This window comes from Sebastes fasciatus, chromosome 24 (genome assembly GCF_043250625.1).
Source record: "Sebastes fasciatus isolate fSebFas1 chromosome 24, fSebFas1.pri, whole genome shotgun sequence".
NCBI lineage: Eukaryota > Metazoa > Chordata > Actinopteri > Perciformes > Sebastidae > Sebastes > Sebastes fasciatus.
Window position 1 is genome coordinate 8,353,097 of NC_133818.1, and position 25,623 is coordinate 8,378,719.

At 43.4% G+C, this 25,623-nt stretch overlaps 2 protein-coding genes across 2 annotated transcripts in view; both read left to right on the plus strand.

The window, feature by feature from the left end:
* Positions 1 to 1,232: 1,232 nt before the first annotated feature.
* Positions 1,233 to 13,906, plus strand: LOC141763040 (MSL complex subunit 3-like). The gene is made up of 14 exons (XM_074627289.1): positions 1,233 to 1,482; positions 5,464 to 5,546; positions 5,733 to 5,828; positions 6,003 to 6,097; positions 6,184 to 6,281; positions 6,418 to 6,546; positions 6,644 to 6,801; positions 6,955 to 7,113; positions 7,223 to 7,458; positions 7,609 to 7,698; positions 8,566 to 8,675; positions 8,788 to 8,887; positions 9,011 to 9,095; positions 11,944 to 13,906. Exons 1-14 carry the CDS (start codon positions 1,381 to 1,383, stop codon positions 12,041 to 12,043), a joined length of 1,641 nt encoding a protein of 546 aa, XP_074483390.1. The 5' UTR covers positions 1,233 to 1,380; the 3' UTR covers positions 12,044 to 13,906.
* A 1,295-nt stretch (positions 13,907 to 15,201) lies between these two features.
* The window catches only part of LOC141763037 (FERM and PDZ domain-containing protein 4-like), a 78,823-nt gene continuing 68,401 nt past the window's right edge, over positions 15,202 to 25,623 (plus strand). The window contains exons 1-3 of the mRNA XM_074627279.1: positions 15,202 to 15,259; positions 15,325 to 16,435; positions 16,472 to 18,000. Coding sequence (XP_074483380.1) covers positions 17,753 to 18,000 — 248 coding nt within the window. The 5' untranslated portion in view covers positions 15,202 to 15,259; positions 15,325 to 16,435; positions 16,472 to 17,752. The remainder of the gene's footprint in view (positions 15,260 to 15,324; positions 16,436 to 16,471; positions 18,001 to 25,623) is intronic.

A 25,623-nucleotide genomic window follows, 5' to 3' on the forward strand; every position in this document is an offset into this window, starting at 1 on the left:
TTTGCTCCTCTAAGGTACAGAGTGTATGATACCCGTGGTTTGTTTAATTTGTATAGGTTGCTTTAATATAGATATTTAATCTTAGAATATGATCAGCAACAGAGTTGTAATTGAGGCCATTTGCAATAGTCCAATAAATCGCCCGCGGGTTCTTAATAATTTTCATGTTGTGGATCCCTAAACAGACACAGATGGCTTTTCCTCTTTGGTGAGATTTTATCCCAGGGACCCATGTAGGACCTACTTTTTCATATGGATGTAGATATTATAAAGATGATGGTAATGTATGTGATTGAAATTGGGATAGGTGAATTAAAGTAAAAATCTGTTTCACATGTTTGTTAGGCAATACAATACATAGAGCCCTGGGCGTCCTTGGACAATGGTTTAGAAACCTAATATTCATGGTCCACACAGACATACTGTAGGTTACCCTTAGTCAAGGCATGTTTAGCTTTATTGTGGAATTATAATGCATGCTAATAAGTAGACTACATATATGTATTCAAGTTAATTTAACTAATTGAACAAAAGCAGTCTGGTGGGGACCTTAGGGGCGGCAGTAGCTCAGTCCATAGGGACTTGGGAACCAGAGGGTCGCCGGTTCAAGTCCCAGCATGGACCAAGTACTGAGTGTGAACTGGTCGCTGGAGAGATGCCAGTTTGCAGAGACTGCCGAGGTGCCCTTGAGCAGGGCACCAAACCCCCAACTGTCAGGTGCATGTATATAGGTACATATAGATGTATATAGACGCAGGATATGCACTTGTCTGTGCATGTGTGTATGTCCTGTATATAACAGAGTGAAAAAATTTAACTTATAAAGTGTCTTTCTTCTTTCTTCTCCTTCTTCTAAAAATGAAGGCAAATGAGTTTAGTGTAGATTTTGTTGTGCTCATATACTGACATCTGTTGGCCAGATGTTGTAATTGCACTGCTAGTACGGTGTCCGTGAGAGACCATTTCAACTTATTGAATCGCGTTTTTCATGCTGCCTTCAGTGTTCTGTAGAATATTGGAATATTGTGAACGGAAGTTAGCATACGTAAATGAGTACACATAGAAAATGATTATATATCATGTCACAATGTTGAATTTGTAATAATTCACAGACAAAATTGACGTTTGTGTGATGATCAGTTTCAAGCTTGGTTTTGTAGTGAATGTGCTGTTCTGACATGCTGAAGTGGGGCATTTACGAGTACTCAGTGAAGGCAGCGTAGTAATGGTTGCCTTCCTCCCTCCACAGCGCCCTCCTCCATCTAGTGTGTGTTCTGGTAGTGAGTGGGAGACCCTTCACAGGAAGGAAAGGAAAGGGTTAAGGAGGTTTATAGGGTCCAGATCGATGCCCCCTCTCCTCCACAGCGGCGCCATGAACAAATGAATTCGCGGGGACTTAAATATCCATTTCACAGAGAAGGAGAGAGAGTCCTGTGCTTTGAACCAGACCCCACCAAGGCTCAAGTGTTGTACGACGCCAAGGTAATAAAGGCTTGTGTTAGTAATGTTAAGACTTAGTGTGTCGAGTTTGTCCCAAAAAGAGTGTTTTATATTAGGAAAAGCAGGGTTGTTTATGCAGATTGTAGAGAGTATGCATCCACCGTGAAGAGCTAGTGGCCTCAGAAGAACAGCCGTTAATGTAAGCAACGGTTTCTTGCTTGGTTTCCATGGTTTCCTTCTGCATGATTTAGCTCATCAGTAAACTAAAATGTGTTTTTAATGTTAATTAACTAATCTCTTATGAGGCTGTTTGATAAAGTAATACAGCCAGAAGTGTCACCAAGGCATGCAATTCATTAAAGTAACGTTAGAGTTATTTTATAGAACAGTAAAGTAGTAACAAGCAGACATAATGAGTATTATTTGATAGGTGCGCAATGTCGTTTTCATTAGCTAGTTAGCTAACTAGCAGTTAGCAGTTAGCTGGTAGCAGTTAGCTGTTAGCAGTTAGCTGGTAGCAGTTAGCTGTCAGCTGTTAGCAGTTAGCTGTTAGCTGGTAGCAGTTAGCTGGTAGCAGTTAGCTGGTAGCAGTTAGCTGTCAGCAGTTAGCTGGTAGCAGTTAGCTGGTAGCTGTTAGCAGTTAGCTGGTAGCAGTTAGCTGTCAGCAGTTAGCTGGTAGCAGTTAGCTGTCAGCTGTTAGCAGTTAGCTGTTAGCTGTTAGCAGTCAGCAGTTAGCTGTTAGCAGTTAGCTGTTAGCTGTTAACTGTTAGCAGTTAGCTGTCAGCAGTTAGCTGTTAGCAGTTAGCTGTCAGCAGTTAGCTGTTAGCTGTTAGCAGTTAGCTGGTAGCAGTTAGCTGGTAGCAGTTAGCTGTTAGCTGTTAGCAGTTAGCTGTCAGCAGTTAGCTGTTAGCAGTTAGCTGTCAGCAGTTAGCTGTTAGCAGTTAGCTGGTAGCTGTTAGCAGTTAGCTGTTAGCAGTTAGCTGTCAGCAGTTAGCTGGTAGCAGTTAGCTGTTAGCAGTTAGCTGTCAGCAGTTAGCTGGTAGCAGTTAGCTGTTAGCTGTTAGCAGTTAGCTGTCAGCAGTTAGCTGGTAGCAGTTAGCTGTCAGCAGTTAGCTGGCTAGTTAGCTATTAGCAGTTAGCTGGTAGCAGTTAGCTTGTTAGCTGGTTAGTTAGCTGGTTAGTTAGCTGGCTAGTTAGCTGTTAGCAGTTAGCTAGCTGTTAGCTGCTAACTAGCCAGCTCAAAGCTAACTGCTAACAGACGGTTTGTTTACATCAACGCATTAGCTGCTGCTAGCCAAAGTGAGCTAACAGCTTTAACTGTTTAACTGCGTGTGTGAGCTGCAGAGGTGTAAGAAGCTTCAAATGTTGTATTTAAGTAGCAATACTAACATTACAATATTAAATACTAATATACAAGTAATGTTAGCTAAAGTTATGTCATGCATTCATCATGTTTGCAGCAAAGTTAGCTATAGTGTTAGCTTGCCTACTTGAAGTATCAATGCCTTATCATGTAAATAAACATCGTTTTAGTTTTAAAACTGGTCTATTAGATGTCAATAAGTGAAATGGTGTTCTGTAACGTTAATTGGAGTTGGACAAATGCTCGGATATTCCTTACTAGCCTCTTGCAGTATGAGGAAAGCTAAAGGCTAAGAACCATCCAAGCTGTGTACAGTAAGGATGGGACACTGTTGACCTCAACTGAGGAGGTAATCGGGCGGTGGAAGGAGCACTTTGAGGAACTTCTGAATCCGACCAATACGCCCTCTATGGTAGAGGCAGAGCTGGAAGCTGATGGGGGACCATCATCAATTACCCTGGTGGAAGTCACTGAGGTAGTCAAACAACTCCACAGTGGCAAAGCCCCGGGGGTTGATGAGATCCGCCCAGAAATGCTGAAGGCTCTGGGTGGGGAGGGGCTGTCTTGGATGACACGTCTCTTCAACACCGCGTGGAAGTCGGTGACAGTGCCTAAGGAGTGGCAGACCGGGGTGGTGGTTCCCCTTTTCAAAAAGGGGGACCAGAGAGTGTGTGCCAATTACAGGGGTATCACACTGCTCAGCCTCCCTGGTAAAGTCTACTCCAAGGTGCTGGAAAGGAGGGTTCGGCCGATAGTCGAACCTCAGATCGAAGAGGAACAATGCGGATTCCGTCCTGGCCGTGGAACAACGGACCAGCTCTTCACTCTCGCAAGGATCCTGGAGGGGGCATGGGAGTATGCCCATCCAGTCTACATGTGTTTTGTGGACTTGGAGAAGGCATATGACCGGGTCCCCCGGGAGATACTGTGGGGGGTGCTGCGGGAGTATGGGGTGAGGGGGGCACTTCTCAGGGCCATCCAATCCCTGTACGCCCAAAGCGAGAGCTGTGTTCGGATCCTCGGCAATAAGTCGGACTCGTTTCCGGTGGGGGTTGGCCTCCGCCAGGGCTGCGCTTTGTCACCAATCCTGTTTGTGATATTCATGGACAGGATATCGAGGCGTAGTCGGGGGGAGGAGGGTTTGCAGTTCGGTGTGCTGAGGATCACATCGCTGCTTTTTGCAGATGATGTGGTCCTGTTGGCATCATCGGTCTGCGACCTCCAGCACTCACTGGATCGGTTCGCAGCCGAGTGTGACGCAGTCGGGATGAGAATCAACACCTCTAAATCTGAGGCCATGGTTCTCAGCAGGAAACCGATGGATTGCCTACTCCGGGTAGGGAATGAGTCCTTACCCCAAGTGAAGGAGTTCAAGTATCTCGGGGTCTTGTTCGCGAGTGAGGGGACGATGGAACGTGAGATTGGTCGGAGAATCGGAGCAACGGGGGCGGTATTGCATTCGCTTTACCGCACCGTTGTGACGAAAAGAGAGCTGAGCCGGAAGGCAAAGCTCTCGATCTACCGTTCAATCTTCGTTCCTACTCTCACCTATGGTCATGAGGGTTGGGTCATGACCGAAAGAACGAGGTCGCGGGTGCAAGCGGCCGAAATGGGTTTCCTCAGGAGGGTGGCTGTCGTCTCCCTTAGAGATAGGGTAAGAAGCTCAGTCATCCGTGAGGGACTCGGAGTAGAGTCCTTGCTCCTTTGCGTCGAAAGGAGCCAGTTGAGGTGGTTTGGGCATCTAGCACGGATGCCTCCTGGGCGCCTCCCTTGGGAGGTGTTCCAGGCACGACCAGCTGGGAGGAGACCACGGGGAAGACCCAGGACTAGGTGGAGAGATTATATCTCTACTCTGGCCTGGGAACGCCTCGGGATCCCCCAGTCAGAGCTGGTTAATGTGGCCCGGGAAAGGGAAGTTTGGGGTCCCCTGCTGGAGCTGTTGCCCCCGCGACCCGATCCCGGATAAGCGGTTGAAGATGGATGGATGGATGGATGTATTATATACTTTATTAACCCGATAATAACTGACTGAATGTTAATGACAGAATTACTGGAGCCAAGACAGTGTTGCATTATGTAAAATCGCGATTTGTAAAGTAACTAGGAAGTAGCTATATCCGGTGTTACACCGAAATCTGTGACTGCAAAGAGCAAGCAACACATAAGGTCAGAAATGGTGACCCCACTGTACCTATCTTTTACTTTTCTTTTGTGAATATATCTTTAAGTAGAAATATTAAAACACATGTTTTTTTAGCAATTTAGTTGTGTGTGTTTTCTGTCAAATATTTGCCTCATTTATTACACAGGTACCATGGGGTCACATTTTCTGACGACAGCCGCCAGAAATGGTGACTTTGTGTTGCGTGTTGCTTTCGATGGTCACAGATTACGGTGTAACACCAGCAGCATACAAAAACGTGCAAAAAAACTGATATTTCCTGTTGAAATGCAAGGAACTGAAAGTGTCAAAACATGGAAATAGTCAGACAGCATGCTAAAGAACAATACTGGCGTAAATGCACAAACATTCCAGGTCTGCTGACTTGACCACAGTATTTGAGTAATGACCTTTGCTGAATTGTGAGTAGAAGCACTGTCTTTCAAACCACAGGAGCCTTGAGTAAGACTGTTCTTTTTGTCTTGTGTTCACATTACAGGTCATTGATGTCCTGATTGGTGGTGATGAACATGGAAGAAGAATCCCAAAGTACCTGATTCACTTCAACGGTTGGAACAGAAGGTAACATTAACTGGCTTGCTTTGATTAACATCACATGAACCAGAGTCACCTACCTACTTAAATATACCATACTCATTGTGGTGTTTATCCTTGCAAAATCTCATGTTCATCAACTTGCGTAATGATATACACTGCTGTCAAACCCATGCAGTGATTTTTATTTTCTAAATGTGTGTTTTTGGGTAGCTGGGATCGTTGGGCTGCAGAGGATCATGTCCTAAGGGACTCTGAGGAAAACCGTAAATTGCAACATAAACTGGCTCGAAAAGCACTAGGTCGCATGTAAGTCCATACTCTGTTCATTCATTCAGTCATGGATATATAACCATTGAGTGTATTTTCTTGCATGTTCTCATTGAATGGCTTTTGTTACTTGATTATCTGTCTAGAGAAGTTTTTGTGTTGATTTTAGACTGATACAGATGGTGTGTGTTTTCTTTTCTTTCCTGGCGGCAGGAAGAGAAAGGGATGGGCGAAGAGGCGTCGTCGTCAGTCTGGTACTAAATCTTCTCTGAAGACTCTCCCCAAGGAGGACGACAGCGATGACGCATGTGAGAAATCTTTCCCTGTCACGGCCTTTGTGTTTTGCTCCCAGTCTCCCATAGCAATCAAATTAATCCCTCCGTATTTTCTCTAGGTTTGATTTCATCTTCAGAGAGCAGTGACGGGGACGACTCTGACCCTGACTCTTCAAATAGCGGGGACAGCGCTTTCTCTGAGGATATCAACAAAATGGTGAGTTCATTTCCATCTCAGACAAGGGCACATATAGACAAACATTTACATTTTAGGCCTTTAGCTGATGCTGTTATCTGGACCAACTTGCAGTGAGTGCCACTCTACCTGAAGGTTCATACTTTGTTTGTTTCAGAGGGTTGAGCCCGACATTAATGTTAAAAGGGAATGTGAGGAGAAGATCGTCCACGTTGACATCAACATCCCGGATACTCTGAAGAAGAAACTGGAGGATGACTGCTTCTACATCAACAAGAGGAAGAAGGTACAGATATTAAGCAGTGTTACACATTTGTTGAGGTACTGATATTTGTACTTTTTGTTAGCTTGTCCATAATCAACCATGTTTTTTTCTCTCCTAGCTGGTGATGGTTCCCTGTCAGACGAATGTCGTGCACATCCTCGAGTCCTACGTCAAGCACTTTGCCATCAACAAAGCATTCATGGCCAACGAGAGGTACCGGCGTCAGCAGACCACCACGCAGAGCAGCAGCCCTCAGCCAATCCCTCCAGAAAAGAGGTGAGTCTGCAAACAGCTTTGAACGGAGGAAGAAATACTACCCAAATCTACTAAAATGTTGTTTTTAAATCGTAGGATTGATTTCTACATCTGGCCCAGACTGCATGCATGATTATGAGCATTAACTGATCCTTAAATGTCTTTTGTTTTAAGCGAGGAGTTGTGTAAGGAGATGGTCGACGGCCTGAGGATCACGTTTGACTTCACCTTACCCATGATCCTCCTCTACCCCTGTGAACAAGCCCAGTTCAAAAAGGTCAGCTCCTCCAGGCTTTTCCTGGCCGTCAACGAAAGCTCCCCCTGCTCCAGCAAGTAAGTGTCATAATAAACCAAGTCGTGTGTGTTGTTTCAGGAATGATCTACTGCATTTGGCTATAGTGCTCCACCATTAAGTCTGTTTTTTCTTCCGTTGCGTTTGAAGCGCCCAGCGAGAGCGCAGCCCGAGCCCTTTGGGGCACAACCCGCCCACCCCACAGTCCACAGACAGCCAACCAGCGCTGAGCGACATTTCTGCCACCACACCTACCGCCCCGGCCCCCACCCCGAAGCGCCGGCGCCACCCTGACATGGACTGCATCTCGTTCCAGTCGCAGTCACTCAGACGCTCCACCAGGAACACGTCTGGAGGTGACCGGCCAGCTGAAGGAAGCAGTGGAGGTAATCAGCTTTTACAGGATTTGGTGCTATTTTGAAAATGATCCAACAATGCATTGCATATTAAAGGGGCTGTAACAAGCATATTGTAACAATGATTACACTGGTGAGCTATTTTATACATATATTAATACGATGTATGCAATGATCCAGGTGGAGGCAGTGCCACAGCATCCCCGCAGCTCAAACGCCGTTTGGTCGACACCTCCTCCCAGCCCAAGTTCTTCCTCAACCTCGACAGAAGTAAGATGACACTCCATTAAAGAAACATCACTTCAAATAAAAGCTGATTGTGGTATTACTCTAGCTGTAACATTCAACCTGACATTGGCGTGAACATGCGAGAGAGTGGGCGGGTGTCAGCTCCATGCCGAACATCGGAACAAAAACACTGACACATCTCCGACAGTATGATAATAATGCACTAACTTTGCCTGGCCTGATAGTCTGTAGATATGTAGCCTATAGATAAGATATATTTTAATCAAATAAAGTTGTACCGACAGAAAACAGTCGAGCACAGAAGCCGTTTCCATGCCGCAAGGCAGGCAAGCGCTCGCGTCTGCCTGTCTATTCACATGAGGAGCGCAGAGACCCGCTCATCCCAGCGGGACGTCCGTCGAGGAGGCAGTCCTCCTCCTTTTTTTTTTTGTCCCTACTGAAATATTTTTTTCTGTTCAGGACAATTGATATCTGAAAAATCAGTGACTGTTTTCGTGGCCTGCAATTATGCAACCTTATTATTATCTAAATAAGACTGTTGGAAAAGCACAGGTGCAATTAATAACATCAACGATGGCTCTGTTCTATCGTTAATGTTATTATGTTTGACAAGTCAAGATGCACACAGTCAGATTGATGTCAATATGAAACATTCAGTATAATCCTACTCAGTGTAGTGACAATTTTTTGTGTGTGTAGAAACCAGTTTTGCCCAGTAGATGGTGCTATCCTACTTCTCTCCTCACACATTCATCCCTTCTCAGGGTTCCTAAGAAGAACTTTGCACTCTCAAAACTTGCATTGATTCTTGCTGTTATTAGTTTATTTTGTTAGCAACACAGCTAGAAGTTTATCTAAACATGTTCTCTGTTCTTTCCTTTTACCCAGAAACCCCAGTGCACAGCGGCTCATCCTCCCCGTTGCCCTTGACGCCAAGCAAAGAGCGAAGTGGGCCTTTCTACGGCCTCGAGAGCCGGAGAAACAACGAGCTCAATGAGGTGATGGAATTGTGTGTGATGAACGTTCTATGAACTGGAAGAGAAACAATGTCCTGCTCAAGGACACTTGGATAGTTACATAACTGCTTTTTTCCTTTACTCCGTTAACCAGGTGCTGAGTTGGAAGCTGACTCCTGATAATTACCCTCTGCACGACCAGCCTCCTCCACCCTCCTACCTGTACGGATCGCAGCACCTCTTGCGGCTTTTCGGTTGGTGTCTCTTATTATTTTACTCACCGGTTCACTTCTCATTGGTTTGATTGTGGTAAAGGGGAAAATGTCCCTTTTTTATTTCATGATTTTTTTTATCACTTTCCCACCATTTTCTTCCAGTGAAGCTTCCTGAGATCCTGGGAAAAATGCAGATCCCAGAGAGGAATCTCCGAGCCCTCGTCAAGCATTTAGAACTCTTCCTCAGGTAAGTGATTATTGTGTTCAAATCAAACGTATAGGTGTTTTTAGTCTCAGAGGCAAGTGTTTTACTAAGCAAGAGAGGGACCGAAACTATTTAATTAAAACGGGTTAAGAAGATTAAGCACAGGTTTCAAGTTTCTTCACGCTGTGCAGATGGGAAATCTTTGATTCACTCAGGCCTAAAGGCTTACACTTTCCTTCGCTAAAACATTCAGGCATAATATCGAAATCTCACCCCATTTCTTGAAAAACGGATTGTGCCGTCAGGTGGACAGAAACTGTGTGAAACCGTGTACGAATTTCCAGGGAGGATAAATCATTAAAAAGACGAGGTGCCGCATTCAATTAACGGGACAGGGAATAGGAAGCACTTTGACTTAAAATGCACCTCGCTAATAACCTGCGCGGTCCATTAACCGAGGTTTGACCCAGCTAAGCGTTAAAGCTCAATAGTAAGTGCGCCGGTGTTGAGCTGCAGGAAGTTCTAATTTTGCAAGGAGAAAGGGGCAAAACCTGGAAGTTAAGATGTGTTCAGACCAAGAGCGAAGCAAATTTTCACCTTGATTTACTCGCGTATTTGTGTTAATTCACACTGGACGCACCAGAGAGAAGAAGGAGCTTGTCTCCATAGATACCAACAACTTTTCTTTCCGTCATTTCCTCCATCAATCATAGAAGAAATGAGCACTGTTGCTGCTTTGTACATGTTGTGAAAGTCCCAGATGTGTGGGAAAACAAAACGCCGTAGTGTCTGGGTTCATAACGTCACCCGGCGGCGAGCTGTATTCACATACAGTGCCATTGCACTGACTGTATCTAGCAAGCCACACGTCGCTACTGCGGTATGAACCCAAAATAAACAGATTGTGCTGTGATTCAATATCAATAAACAGGTCAAAAGTATGCCGAAATAACAACATAATGATGCAGATTTGTAAAAAGTCTGAATTCATGCTTTGTCAGGTTTGTCCACAAGATGACAAGCAAACAACTTTTAAATTGCTTGTTTTCTGAATGGAGTTTGGATCGATCAGTGCCAGGCTATGCAGTTACTCCATTAACACTCAAGATAAAGTCATCTAGGCATAAATATGGCAGCAACGTTGTTGTTGACAGTCTGTGGTGTATACACATACACATTTATACACAGAGTCTCTGTACAAATATGAAGTACTAGCGTAGCTCCTGACAATTCTGTGAGAATTAAAGTGGAGAGATGGAGTGAGAAAGAGCATGTGTTAGAGGGAGGGAGATGAGTGGGCGTTACACAAGCGCGGGAGTCTAATCTTTAAATCCTCTCCAGCGATCTTCAGTTCAGCCGGTCCCAAACCTGGGGGATTTAGGTCCTCTCATTCTCTAATCAAACACGCGCGGTACCGCCTCCCCGCCACCGAGCAGCGCTGCGGAGCAACGCCTGAACTCGCTGCTGGAGCTGTCCGAGAGCCAGAATTACCGTCTATTCCACAACTCAACCAGAAAATGTATATAAATAAATAAAGCGGAGCTCAGTAGTCGGTGCCACGAAATCATGAGGTGGTCTTCTGAAAATAGAGCTGGCATTCAGTGTCAGGTTGTGGGAAGTACAGCATGATTACAGCATTCAATATGTGATGATTTTTTTTTTTCTCACGGCGGGACAGAAGGTCTCTCTTGTCAACACGGGACTGTAACATAAAATACATTATCCTTTTCAGCAGCAGTTCCTCTTGCATACCATGCAGTGTCATCACTGGTGCATCTCTTGTCATTGAATATTATTCTGTAAAATGGCACAGACTAAAGTACTTAAAAATAAATTACTTTTGCATTTTCAATCTCCTCCGTAGCTCTGTGATGAAGTCGCTAAGACAGGATTGATAAGTCAGTAACTAATTAATATTTCCACCGCGTCGGAGACTCTGCAGGACACTGGACGCAGACTAAAACATCAATGTCTTTTGGGGAAAGCCTTGATGCCTTTTTTTTTTTTTTTTACTCTGAAATCAGCCTCGTGGCAGATTGTGCAGAGCGGGCGAAAAGCGATTGATGTCGCAGTCAAGAGACCAGTGCATTCTGGGATTTGGCCACAGTTGATCTCTCACTCTCCCTTTCTCCGCGAGAATGATTAAGTGTGTGTGTGTGTGCGCACACGTTATGCTGATTTACAATGTGAACGCCCAAAAGCAGCTTGCCTTGTATTATTACTGATCTAACAGCAATGAAGATTAGCAGTGAGAAAAAAAAATATTCTGATTAATAAATATGCATTGAAACCCGTTCAATGAATCTCTTTTTTTATTAAGTGAAGCATTAGGTTTAAATAAACTCACTTTGATTCATTCATATATTCCCTTTATTGTCCCATTATTTGTCATTCGTTGTCCAAGCGTTCTTCAGTTCTCCTCTGATGAGGATAATTTGTTTGCATTGAGATTAGGAAGGCCGGTGGAGTTAAGATGAGATGGCAAGATTTAGAGGATTTGGCCGAGTAGCGGATACTAAGAAGATTCCGGATTAGTTTTCCCCGCTACTGATTAGATGGGAGGAGGAGGGAGGGGGTGGATTTTTCACTCTTCCCTCTCTGACTCGGTCATTCTCATGTTCTCCGTCGTTCTGTCGTAGCGATTGGTTCTAGTGGTGGTATAGGGCTGGATGAGCGGGCTTTGTGTCCGACATATATACCCCCGAGCAGAGGCCAAGGGGTCTAGGATTTCTGTGGAATGAGCCAGGGATATCTAGGAAAAAAACCTTTGCGATGCTTCCTTGTCATCGCTTCATGTAAGCCTATCGTGTCAGATGATTGTCGGAGTCACAATATCTCACCACATTTCCCCCTCTCTCTCTTGTACTTTCCCTTCCCCGCCCTCTCTCAGGTTTCTGGCCGAGTTCCACGATGATTTTTTCCCTGAGTCCGCATATGTGTCGGCGTCGGAGGCCCACTACAGCATGAAACAACCGAGGCCGATTTATTGAAGGAGACGTCGGCCGCTGTGTTTTCCTCCCCTTGCTTGTCTCTACCCTGACCTAACCTTCAGCTTGTCTACTCTAGACTGACCTGTCGAGTGAACGGTGGAATAAATTGCAGCTGTCGGGAGTATTGTGTTTTCCTGGACCAACCTCTCTTCTCCTCTGGCCTAACATTAGTTTTCCTGCTGTTGTGGAACCAGTTGCTTCTACTATGCCACTAACCCCTCGCCCGCGCTCTGTTTGTAGGACTGTCCTGCATGTCGATTTGCTTCAAAGCACTGCTCCTAGGCATGTCGAGAGCTGTGTGTTGGCATGTGCTACCTTTTTTGTAGGCCTCATGATTAACATGAGATAAGTATGGCTGAGACTGGCGCTCTTCATAGCCACGGTGTTGGAATATTGTGGCCTGTTTATAGACACAGATCACCCTGTGCTCTTGTTCTGCCTGCGAAATAAACTTTCTTTGGATACTCTTTAGGGCATGTATGCTGGTTTGCCTGTTTGGTAGCTTGGCTCCTCTTTTTGTAAGCGCTTCCTGTGCCGGTGATCCTCTTCCGGATATGATTCCATAGAAGGACTGGCTCCTCCTGTCCTGGAGACGCTTTTCTCAGCAATTCTAATTTACTGACTCTTATTAAACTTTCAATTGGGAATGTTGTTATTCCTGTGGATCTCTCTCTAGTATTACACTTTAAAGTGTCCATGAGAGATTTTCTTAACTCTTAGTTTGTCTTGCTTTCAACGTTGTCCTGTGCATGTCTGATAAATGTCTAGCTGCTTTTTATTTTTTCAGTTTTTCTGCCTTTTCCTTTCCTACACAGAGCAATGTCATAATATCCTGTTCTTCTGAAGGTAATATTTACCAACGACAGGTAATGTTAATATACAATTGAAGACCTGAGGCTGTCTTTTCAAATATTAAAGGTGCTATTGATAACATTCAGCCACTAGGTTGCATTCTCCCTCCACCGTTCCACTGCATTTACTTCACAACAAGGCGTTGCCAGGCACTTACCGTCAATCTCAGCCATTTAACTGACAACACAGAGATACGACGTGATACCATCGTCGATTTACTATTAGCTCACAAGCCTTGTTGGACGTGGGAACTGTCGGATATCTTCCGTTATTATGATTGTGAATTAATCATTTAAAACATTTTGGTGGGTCCAAAATGAATGTTTTATTTATAAAAATTCATTTTGGACATTTTGCTTAGAAACATTCATTTTAAACCCGACATTTTTAATCATTTTAAACATTTTGACGGGTCCAAAATGAATGTTAACATCATAACAGCCATACTTTTATTTGACACCTTTTATAAAGGCTCTGCAGATGTATTTTTTTCTTTTTTTTTAATATATATATATTTTTCTACATAAAAATGTTGTCAATAACACCCTTAAATATTGTTTAGACTACCTCAGTTCATTGAGTACCAGAAATATTGAATTAAAAATTGCAGCACAACAACTGATGCCATTTTGCTAAATATTTTTTTAAGAAATAATCAGCTAAACAAATGCTAGGAATTACTTGTGAATGCAACAAAATTGTTATGGTTGCTGGTCATGACATTGTGAAAATGTAAATACAAATCACTGTTATTTATTTTTCTTTGCACACCACTGGATCACCCTGTTCATGTGTTTTGTTGAATTGGTTATAAACTACTTGACAAGGCTCATTCCAAACTTGTTAATACACAGTCTCAGCTGTTTCTCTCTGTTTCCTGTGTTACTGTATATACAGAGCTATGATTTACATAGCAGTTCGACTTTTCTATTGTTTGTTTTCAATGATGTCTGTTTCTTTTCTGCCCTGTTCTCTTCATAGAGTTTAAATAAAGACTTCCATCTTATTCACTTATACATAAAGCACCACGATCCTGTATGCCTATACTACACTAGCCAATTTTGGGCACGTCGGTTGTACTATCTTGATGCCTTTGTACTTTTCACCGCGAGATGAATCAACTGGGGGCATGCAAATTGATTTGAATCGCCGACAACCTCACGAAGTCTATTAAAAGTTAAATGTAGACAGGAGAGTTTTATCAGCTACCTTGACCTTCCGTGTCCCCGCACTATAGCTGATTAAAACTTAGACCGTGGCAATGTTTTTGCCGCAGCTTGACATTTTGAGTCTGCCGTCCTTGTTAACACAGCTCCTCTGTTTGTCTTTGAGCTGCTTGGGAGCAAACCTAATCGAATCCAGTGGTGCCCAACTTTGCTCTACTTTGACACTATTTAATCAAAGGTGATTTAAAAAAAAAAGAAAGCTAAAGTGGCAGGACAGATCTGTTATTGACGTGATGCTGCTATTGGTCCCCTGGTGAGTGTTAGTGAACAAGTTGGAGTTTTGATCTAATCAATGGACCCTTGTCTGCTCAAGATGGATGGGAGTCTCCTAGTACTTGTTCTAAGCAGAGGTGGACATGTTTTTGGCCGAGATGAAAGTTCGATACGTCGTTATAAATCGGGCACTCTTGGAACTAGTTGTCCTGAAACAACACTGTTCAGGCACTTAAATATTGTCACACTTCATTTGTAACTGTCCAGTGGAGTTGAGTAGTTTGAGGTCATAGGGTTACCATCCCATAACTCATTAGTCCCTCCTGCAGCAGACAGTGTTGTGTCAATGAAAAGCTAGATGCGTGAGGGAGTGAGGCACTTAAAGAGGACCAATACGGTTATTTTAAGGTGCATACTTGTATTTTGGGTTTCTACTAGAACATGTTTACATGCTTTAATGTTAAAAATAACATTTAAGTTTTCTCATACCGGCTGTGCTGCAGCACCTCCTTTTCACCGTCTGTCTGAAACGCTCCGTTTTGTGCCTGTCTCTTTAAGAACCCCTTCTGAAAAGCCAACTCTGTTGTGATCGGGCAACCGAAGCAATCTCTTCCGACTCCGCTCTGACTAGCTTTGTTCGAGGGCGTGCCAAACTAGCCACCAGGCAGGTATTATGCAGATGTGTTACTTGGTGACATCACCATGTTACCAAAGAAAAGGCGGGACTTAAAGTGAGGCGTTTCAGGGAGTTCAGGAGCAGAGTTTTTCCCTTTGGTGTGGACTTTGGGCTTTGTTACTTTACAGACCTTTTATATGCACAAAAAACTATATAACACTAAAGGAAAGGGAAAAAGCATAATAGGTCCCCTTTAAATGCGTTAGTATCCTTGTGTGCCCAACTAAAATGCTTATGCGCTAGAGATCAGTGTGTTTTATACAATATAACTACAGTAAATGTCTGACACTTGGCACAGTTGCTTCATATAGAAGATCCACAATACATGCCCACAATAGCTACATAACCTGGAGGTGTTACAAGCCAGACTATGTCGCAGTGAGTAAGTGTACTGTGTATGACAAGTCTGATTTATCGGCCAAGCTTCTGGTGCAGTTGACCTATGGATGCACGCTTGAATACCCTCAAAAACACTTGATGTGTGCAAAGCATAGAAATAGAATGAGGGTAGAACAGACGTCGAATTGTTAGCTGTGGTCATCTGACTAGTTCAAAAGGAAATATTGATCGTTGTTATGGTGACAGCACACGTCAGTGGGGCCATAAAGGTTGTCATATTGTTGCTCTGCCGCTAAGCTGGCAATGGAGGTAGATCAATCAGGAGAGACAAGTGCATGAAGGAAAGACAATTGTTTATTATAACAGATGATGTGCGATAATAAAGTCTTGACAGAAAGTTGGCGCTTAGACTCTGCAGGGAGGTTGGTAATTGAGGGGCGTCTGCCCTGAGCAGCAGCAGCGAGATAAATCCCCCCGTGGAGTCCAGACACTGGTGGCTGATGATTCTGCTGAGACTGTTAGGCAGATGAAATGATGAAGCTCATGAATCTGCAAAGACTGAGCGGCGATGGGGAGGCGGAGGGAATCTTATTTAGAAAGAGACAGCAGCAAGATGTTAACAAGGTAGGTGTGTCGCTGTGCTATCCGATGGATGTGACCATCTGATGAGAACAGCTGATGACATGTTTGACGGCCCCAAACAATGACAGCGAGGAAAGTATGAGCATATATGAGAGGAGTGAATGGCATATGAGGAATAAACTACAGGCCTAAGCATGCAAAAGAATAGTCTTCCTTCCTGACTAGAGTTTGAGCAGCGACTTTGCTACGTTCCACAAGATGTCTTAGCTTTTTAGTCTAATAAATACACAAAATAAACTCTTATAAAGTCATAAAGGGAATATTTTTTATATTTGTACACCTAAGTTCCTTATTAAACAGAAAAATAGAACCGTACACCTGAATCTTTCTCTTTCACTGAACTCATGGTTGAACGCACCTGATTCAAACTCGATAGAAACAAAATAGAACTCACCAAAACTGTCTTGGTTAGTCTTTCCGCTGTTCCAACAATCACCAACTTTGGTACGGTCGAAATTAACCCTTAATTCACCAAGTTAGATGTGGAAATATACCGTCTCTACATGCTGTTTTTACCACGCTGTGTCTCGCTCTGCCCTCTGAGCCGCAGACCAATAAATTAACAAAATAAAATGACCAAAATTGCCCAAAACAACATACCGGTGATGTACTCAGACAATCGCTGACATATTAGTCCAACTGCCCAAATCTAGTAGTCACAGAGCTGAACTGGCGTCTGTAAAAGGGACAGCCGGCATGGTGGTACTACGCAAATACAAGACGTTTATGCCGTTGTGTTACGAGTGAGTCCGCGACTTGCCGTAAGATTTATATGAAAGTTAGCCCGCTACAACGGTTGCAATGACAACGGTACACATAAAAATGACCTCCGTCTATCCATCGGACACATTCTTGTGATTGCGATATATCGGGAACGCCTGGAGGGGATTTCTTTAAATTGGGCACCATCCTGCTATGTTGATTTGAATGGGAATGAACGTTCTACACTTCTATGGTGCAAAGTCTATGCCTGTATACTGTGTCTTTACTGTCCACTTACTGTACCTATGGGAGGCTGGCTAACCTGGCTTCCCCATATCAGGGTCCTAATAGGTTTTAGTGGTGAGCCATAATTGTATTTGGACTTCTTGTAATAAACTGCTTATCACTGCAACCCAAGACAGCACTCTCTCTCGCCTTCTGCTATCATGTAACCTCAGGAGCCACCAGTCCGAGCCTCCCCATGCATCTCCAATCGATTTCCCGTCCCGCTCCGCCTCTATCCACTTACCACATGATTCAATTGTCGTTGTGGGGGGGGGAATGGGATGTAATGAGATGCGAGCTATCACCTCGTAAGTGCTGCTGCTCGCACCTTTCACCTGATTCCGCCTCTTCTTTTGTTTGTGTTCGCCCCCCCCATCCATCTGCAGCGGTTGGGTCCTATCTTTCCCAATCGCTCTCTCTGGTCTCCGTGTCTGGCTTCCTCTTCAGTCCCCGAGTGGTTTTCCTTTTCCTGCTCCTCACATCCATATCACCATCTCCTTTGTCTAGTGTTTCCTCTGATTGGTCTTTTGTCTTCCTCTCCTCCACTCTCTTCAGAACTCTTTTGAGACAGAAGAGAGTAAAACGCCCATGGCCAATCGGAGTGCGCAGACATAACTCTTTCCATTCATTTGATCTAATTGTCTGCTTCCCCGTCTTTTCATCCACTCAAAGCTTTTGCTTTATCAAGCCATCCTTTGACGCACTCATCTACCCGTCGCCCGTCGTTTTTTTACCCCCTTATCGTCCCGTTCTCTCCATTTCAATTCGTCCACCATGGACCTAGGAGATAGATTGCAAGAGGGGAAGGTGGACACCAGCTCCTTCGCCTCCTCTGACTCTTCTTGGACATCATTTGACCTCAGCACTGACCTCACATCACTCAGCTCCGACCAAGTCTCGACTCCTCCGACGGCTCTCAGTTGTTGGAACCCTTTCAAGGACCAGCACCCAAAGAAGTCGGTCAAGGTCTCGCGAACTGGGGAGGTGGTATGGAGGGAGACGTCTTTTCTCGGAAATGATGAGTAAGTATTGTAATAATTGGGGACATATTCTCCTTGGATGCATTCTGTTTTAAATACGCTACCTTGGTTTGACTCGTAGGCTTGTCAGTGTATTTTGAGATACATTATTTCCCACATTTTCATCAGAATTCAATCACACTGACGTAGATTACAGTGTAAGGTAAGGAGTCCCTTGATACAACGCAAGGTCGGGTCAATATCTTTTCATTAAGCCTGCCAATATCAATACGTAGTTCTGCGTACTTTTTGAACGCCTGATGGCATTCCATTGACATTTTGATAAAGTCGTCTGATCACCTGAGTCATTAAGAAGAGTTACGGCGAAGGCAAGGTTTGTTCTTTACCCCCTTTTAGCAGCAAGAAAAATAACCTCTAGAAATGACAGGAGCGAAGAGGATTACCAATAGTACATGGATGCAAGCGCTCTCTCTCTCTGAGACTTAGCTTTCAGCCCACAGTGGCAATGATTATCTGTTTCATCTGGTTCTAATCATGAGTGGTTCTGTAATGGGAGTCTGATTCCCAGTAGCAGGACTGCGAGAGTGGATAAAACAAGCCCGGCATTAGTTTAGATAGAGACCATAAATCACCTCTCCTTGAATTCTTCGGAGAATCTGTGGCAAGTGGGAAAACCCGGGGTGTTGTTCATCAAGCCTTTTCCTTTTCCCCCCTTTCTTTCTTCTTCCATTCACCGTGCCCTGATACATATAATTACTCTTCCACAGACAGACAAAAAGTCTGAACACTCTCACCGGCTGACACTCTCACCGTGTCTTTAAATCAGCCCCAAACTCCCCGCGGAGTGTTCGGTATCTTTACACGGAGACTGATTAAACTTTTGGTTGAGGAATATGTCAGAGCCAGATGAGGAATATAAATGCATTTTGCTCTTTTTGCCTGTCGTTGACAGTCGCTGGGTTTCCATCTTTAAAATGGGATGTCTCAATAGAAATCTCTTTTTTGTATAGCTAAACATTTTCACAATCGGGTGTGAAAAATGGGAATGTAAATGTTTTTGACATTACTAACATTTTGCATTGCACTGTTGCTCTTAAGCATAAGGTATACATACATACATGATTATGATCATGATACATGATATGTACAAAAAGGCATTTTTGTGCATCTGTGGCCTGAGGCATTATGTTTCCGGGTTGTCCGTCCGTTCCGTCCTCGTGATATCTCAGGAACGCCTTGAACGAATTTCTTCAAATTTGGCACAAACGTCCACTTGGACTCCCGGATGAACTGATTGGATTTTGGTGGTCAAAGGTCACTGTGACATTGCGTCCGTCCCATTCTCATGAACTCAATATCTCATGAACTCAATATCTCAGGAACGCCTTAGGCGAATTTCTTAAAATTTGACACAAACTTCCACTTGGACTCCTGGATGAACTGATTGGATTTTGGTGGTCAAAGGTCACTGTGACATTACATCCGTCCCATTCTCGTGAACGCTATATCTCAGGAATGCCTTGAGGGAATTTCTTAAAATGTGGCACTTCTGGATGACTTGATTCTGGTGGTCAAAAGGTCACTGACTGCAACTTGACTTGTTCGCAGAGGCATACAACCGCAAGTTGGTAATTCTAGTTTTCGTTTTATTTTGTAACATAAACTTCATGCTAACCTATTTTTTTTTTAGCCAAGCTAGCCGTTTCCACCTGCTTCCAGTCTTTTTTGCTAATCGCTTTGAGGCTCCAGCTTTATCGGGTATCGGCCTTCTCATCTAACTCTTGGCAAAAAAGCCAATAAGTGTACCAACCAAAATTTCAAACCATTCTTTTAAGAAAACCCAGTTACTGTCCAGTTGTTGTAAAAAAAAAAAGATATATCAAATGTTTCAGGAAAATTAGCTTGACAGTTGGATGCAAACGTCGCTAGTGACCCTCTACTCTTCCTCAGGTCTCCTCCTCATATTTCCCTCCTTGTGCTGATCCCTGACTCAGTAATGTGCAGGGCAACAGTTAATGTTCTTGTGCCGTATTTAAAGTCTTAAAAAGGTTACAGCGGTCAGTGCGCTTAAACCCTATTGGCTGGCACGTTTTGGGGAAGCTTAGCGATGATTGGACCATCTGGAACGAGATGGGATGCCTCACGTGAGAATAATGACAAACATAATAATATCATTTATGGACATAAATTAGTGTTTTTTACCCTTGTTGTGCTGTATTTCTTCCAAACTAAACTAAAAAAAACACATCCCCAGATGTAGAGACAAGAGAGGAAGGGGCGAGAAAAAAAAAAAGAGAGGCAGCCCTGTGGATCATACCACAGAGAGAGCTACAGAGATTTAAAGAAAAGGGGAATAAAAGCAGATTGAACAACTTGCTGCAGAATCACTTGTGACCCATCAGCACTCTTTTGGACCCTCTGCCGTTATCTTTCACTTCACTTATCTCACGTACAATTTTGTTGTTTCACCCATTTCGTCACCCCCCGTCCCCACCGAGCCAAACATAAAGTAATTTTGCGGCAGTTGCGGTTATTGTTTTTGCTGTAGCCTGCCTCTCCGCTGGTGGCAGCCTGAGGATTAAGATACAGTCGGAGAGGCGCAGCATGATGGCACACTGAGTCATGAGGTAGGACAAGATGTATAGCATTGACTCATCCTCCGTGTTTGTATGATGTAATCATGAGCTTCATGGATGAGTGTAGTGAAGGTGAAGGGGGTGTTTGTGTGTCTCCGTGGAGTATTTTTTCTTATATCTTGTCATTTCAGATTGAACTAGATTTTCTTTTGCTAAAAAATGCTATATCTATACAATTTGACCCCCTTATGGTACAGCACAGATAATCAAATATTGCAGTGTTTTCCATGTTTCAGTGCACTTAGTGCCTCATTTCATCTGAGCAGACTGGCTGCAAATGGTTTCGGTCTTCCGGAGAGTTTTGGAGGAAGTTGTTTATATCTGGCAAGGCAGGCGCAGAGTGTGGCAGACAGACATTTTCACAGTTGGGTGGAGGCACTCTGATCGGAGCCCTCCCACTTATCTCACTGTAGTAACTGCATTTTCTACTTCTTTCAAGCTCTGTGGTTTTCGACATAAAATTTTGAGAGGATTTAAAGTCAGGCTTTAGTGCGAGGCAGTGCAGTCTGTAGGATGGCTGCTGCCTAAACCCACATACATTGTCTGCTATTTCCCATCCTAGATTGATGGAAGTAAACAATATTAAAATATTTAATTTGAGGCATTAAAATATGATGGGTCATTGAGTGTTTAATGTGCTCTGTAGCCAGTAGAGAATCTTCACAGTGGGATCAGAAAATGTTAAAATTGTCGTCCACCCCAGCATGGTAGTAATTTAAACTTACAAAACACTACTTTAACTTAAAGCTGCACTAATCAATATTTTTTATAATAACAGTGGATTCATTAGCGGAGCGTTGCATGCAGGCGTCAATCTCCGGTTTTGAAAAGTGAAACCAACTGCTGAAGTGCCTTAAACTTGCATTCTTTCTAACAGCCAGCAGGGGGCGACTCCTCTGGTTGCAAAAAAGAAGTCTGATTGTATAGAAGTCTATGAGAAAATTATCCTACTTCTCACTTGATTTATTACCTCAGTAAACATTGTAAACATGAGTTTATGGTCTCAATCGCTAGTTTCAAGTCTTCTTCAATACAGCATGATGTCTACAGTCTATGGTTCGTTTCCCTTAGCTTTTCGGAGCCTTTTAGTGTCTTTCAGCTCATTGTTTTGGTTTTACGGCCTGCAACTTCACTGCTTTGGTTCAGTCTTACCGCTTTAATGAACCTTGTTTCTAGCCGCAGCAGGCAGCTGTTTTCAGCAGAAATGATCTAAGAACTTCACTGTATACTACCTGCCCAGCACCAAACGACAGTAAGCGGCTGGCCGGTGAACACAGTGGAGCATTTAAAGGGTTTTCTTAGTACCTGATTATAATTATTTGATGGCCCTTTAGGGGCAGTTGGCTCCTTTTTGAATTAGTCTTCGGTTACACCATCGCTATGGTTGCACACTAACATGGTTACACATAATAGCAGTGGGGCTTTTATGATCCAGCCACACTCAATACCATTACATGGCAGGTCCTGATGGATTAAAATCACATTTCGCTCACGCTGGATGCTCCAAACCACATATGGAATTGGCAGAGAAACATATATTGATCGATCGGTCAGACTGGAAGCAGCCCAGCCACAATATAGAAACATGCGAGAAGCAATGAGATGGGAAAAGGAAAGCCTGTATTTTACGAGAGCACAGTGCCAAGATGTCTAAATCACTCCAGTGTTGTCTGATGCAACACATTTGAGTGTGAAGTTTTGACCTTTTAATTTCCCCTCAGTGGACCACCAGTTGAATTTGTGAGCACGGCTGGATGTGTTTGGAATACAGACTCGAGAGTTGCGCGCTATCGATGAGCAAATGAGCCATTTTTACATTTAATTACGGTGCTTTTAGTGGATTAATAAATGCAAGATTCATCAAAAACTATAGCAGTGCTATCTGAGATGGCCCATTTTGTCTTTTTTCAGCATTTTGACCTTGAAGCAGGAATTAAGACCAACAATCAACAATATAGAACGTGAAGTACGGGAGGCAGAAGCAACAGATTTTCTGTACGGGTCAGCTGGTGGCTGGGTCAGTTAATTCACGGTGTATTATGACAGATAGGAGAGGGTGTAATTAAAGAGAGGATGAATCTCTATTCTCTTTTTAATGAAACAGTAAGGACCTTTGGCACTCTGGAGAGAGCCGTCTGTTCCAACAAATCCACCAGATGAGGCTCTTGAATGAGATGCGAGTGATACAGTTTATGAGAATTGATGGCAGGTCGTTGCTTTTGTTCTCACATAGGAATGACGTCGCATTTTGCCAATTAATAGTCCCCACGCTTCGAATTTAAAATCCATCATCTTTTATTTTGCACCATGAGTCATCACCAAGATCCTCCTCCCTCCATTCGTCTCCATTCCTTGTCATCCTGCTCCCTCTCTCTCTCTCCCGGTACCCTATCTTACTCCCATCCTCTGCTTTCCCACGACAATCTACACAATATTACATAAAACAGAGCTCGTGGTAGTAAGTGGATTAAAACAAACTAAACAAACTAAATTGCCTTTAGACTCTTTTGCTCGCGTTTCCCAGTAAACAAACACGGTTACATAAAGTCTACAAAGCCTCCAGATGGACACGATGGAGGTGCAGTCGTTTGGCCAGGAGTCCAGCGTAACAGGCACACACATACACACCTGTGTGTGTGTGTGTTTTTAGTGCAGTTAGGAGCTTATTCTCATTCCTTAATCCCATATTATATCCCATACATGCTAACCTTTGCCACTAGCGTTTACCTTCATAATAACCTTAAAGGTTGAGTCAGTTATTATTACTATTTTTTTTTAGGTTTTTATATCATTGTGTAGCTTCGTGGTGTTCCTTAAACTTTGACTCAGCAGATATGATGCAACATATAAAATTAGACACACAGGGGTCACGAGCGTGTACAAATCAGTAGTCACGTCCCCGTAGACATGGCTATAGATAGCTACTTGGCCATGGGTCAGTACCAGGTGGCCTCTCAGAGGTAGCAAACGGAGCTGGAGCCTCCACTGAACTGGAATGTGCACGGCCAGCATTACACCATTATGTCATTGCAGAATTTAGTGGAACACCCATTTACGTTTTGTAACTCAAACAAACTGCAATATGCAGAAGCCAAATTCAGCTGTCAGGGGAATGATGTACTCAACACACTGAGGGTGACAGTAGAGGACACGCAGTAATAAATCTGAGGATAATCAGACAGGCAGCAGTTTTCACCAGCCGGCTAGATGCTGTAGAGTGGAGTGTTTGAGATTGTAGGTACTATAGATCACTTGGGTTATCAAAATAGTGCTTGCTATCACAGGTATTGTCCTTTGACCTCTGACCTCAAGACATGTGAATGAAAACGGATTCTAAGGGTACCCACAGCTGTTGTTGCCTGTTGGGCTGCAGTTTACCATGTTATGATTTGAGCATATTTGTTATGCTAAATGCAGTACCTGTGAGGGTTTCTGGACAATATTTGTCATTGTTTTGTGTTGTTTATTGATTCCCAATAATAAATATATACATATGTATGCATAAAGCAAGTATATTTGCCCAATCCCATGTTGATAATAGTATTGAATACAAGACAAATCTTCCTTTAAAGACCCCATATTGTGAAAAGTGAGATGTTCATGTCTTTTTTATTATTATTATTATAAAGCAGGTTTAAGTGCTATATAAATACTGTGAAAGTATCGAAATAATCAATCCATGGAGAAGTAGCCCGTATTCAGAAATTGTGCATTTGAAACAAGCTGTCAGGATTTCTGTAATTTTGTGATGTCACAAATCTACAACATACAGTATAAACTTTTTCACAGTTTTAAATATAAATATTCTAAATATGTCCCGCTTTATTTCCTGTTGCAATGTATGTGAATAGCATCAGCTGACAGGAAGTAAACATGGACCCAAGCTGTTGCCTAGCAACGTAATTCCATTGCAATTCCGTTGAAATGCGCTAAAACGGAGCGTTTCAAACAGAAGTTTAATTCAGTCACAGTATAAGAAAAAATGTAAGTTTATTTTTAACATTACAGCATGTAAACATGTTCTAGCAGAAACATATAATACAAGTATGAACCTGAAAATGAGCACGATACGGGACCTTTAAGGTACATTTTGAACAGATAAAAAAGCGTGTGATTAACTATTTTAATCGATTGACGACCCTAAACTAAACACTAACAATAAATAAATTACAATAAATCCAAATATGAAAAGAAATGGGGACAGTATTTCTAAAATCCTTTCCTTTCTTTAATCACGCTTTAACCGGTGCATTTTTAAAGGCAAACTTTGCCCTTGAATTCTTATTTGTCTGCGTATAATGCAGAGGGAGTGAATGACCCTCCTACTCCTCCACATACACCAGACTGTGTTGATTTTACAGCGTGTTTAGGTAATTTCATATAGTTTGCACTCACCTCCCCCACCACCTCTCTTTGCTGAGAGACTGAGACAGAAAGGGGAGGGTGGAAGTAGTTTATGTGATGGCGTGTGAATAAATTTTCTTTCTCCCTTCACACAATCAGATTTTATTGTCACCCGTTCCTTGTTTATCTCCTCTGAGTCAGCAAGGACAACTGCACTATTATGCTGTGTCCTTCTCTTATTGTACATACATTATTGTTGTGTTAATCTCCCACTGCCTGCCTGCCTGCTGTATGCCCAGGGGCACCGCTGACCTCTGCCTGCTCCGACAGGACAGAACCATGTCACGATCATTGATTCCCATCCGTTCACACACAAAATGTCTACTATATGTCATCCTCGCTCTGTGGCACCGAGGGTTTTAAGAGTGGCATCTTTGTGTCCGAGACACACACATGCTCGCTGTGAGTACAGCTGCTGATGTCTGTGCTTAGTAGCAGCTCTGAAGTTGGCACACATCTGTTCATGCATTGATCCACTCTGCTCTGTGTGTGGGGACAGGGAGAGTGTGTGCTGGACACACTGTGTCTCTCTCTGATGATGCCGTGTTGGTGGGGGGGAGGTTTTCCCAACATTGTCCACTGCAATCTCACACCGCATGACACTCTTCTGCATGTGTGTGCGCGA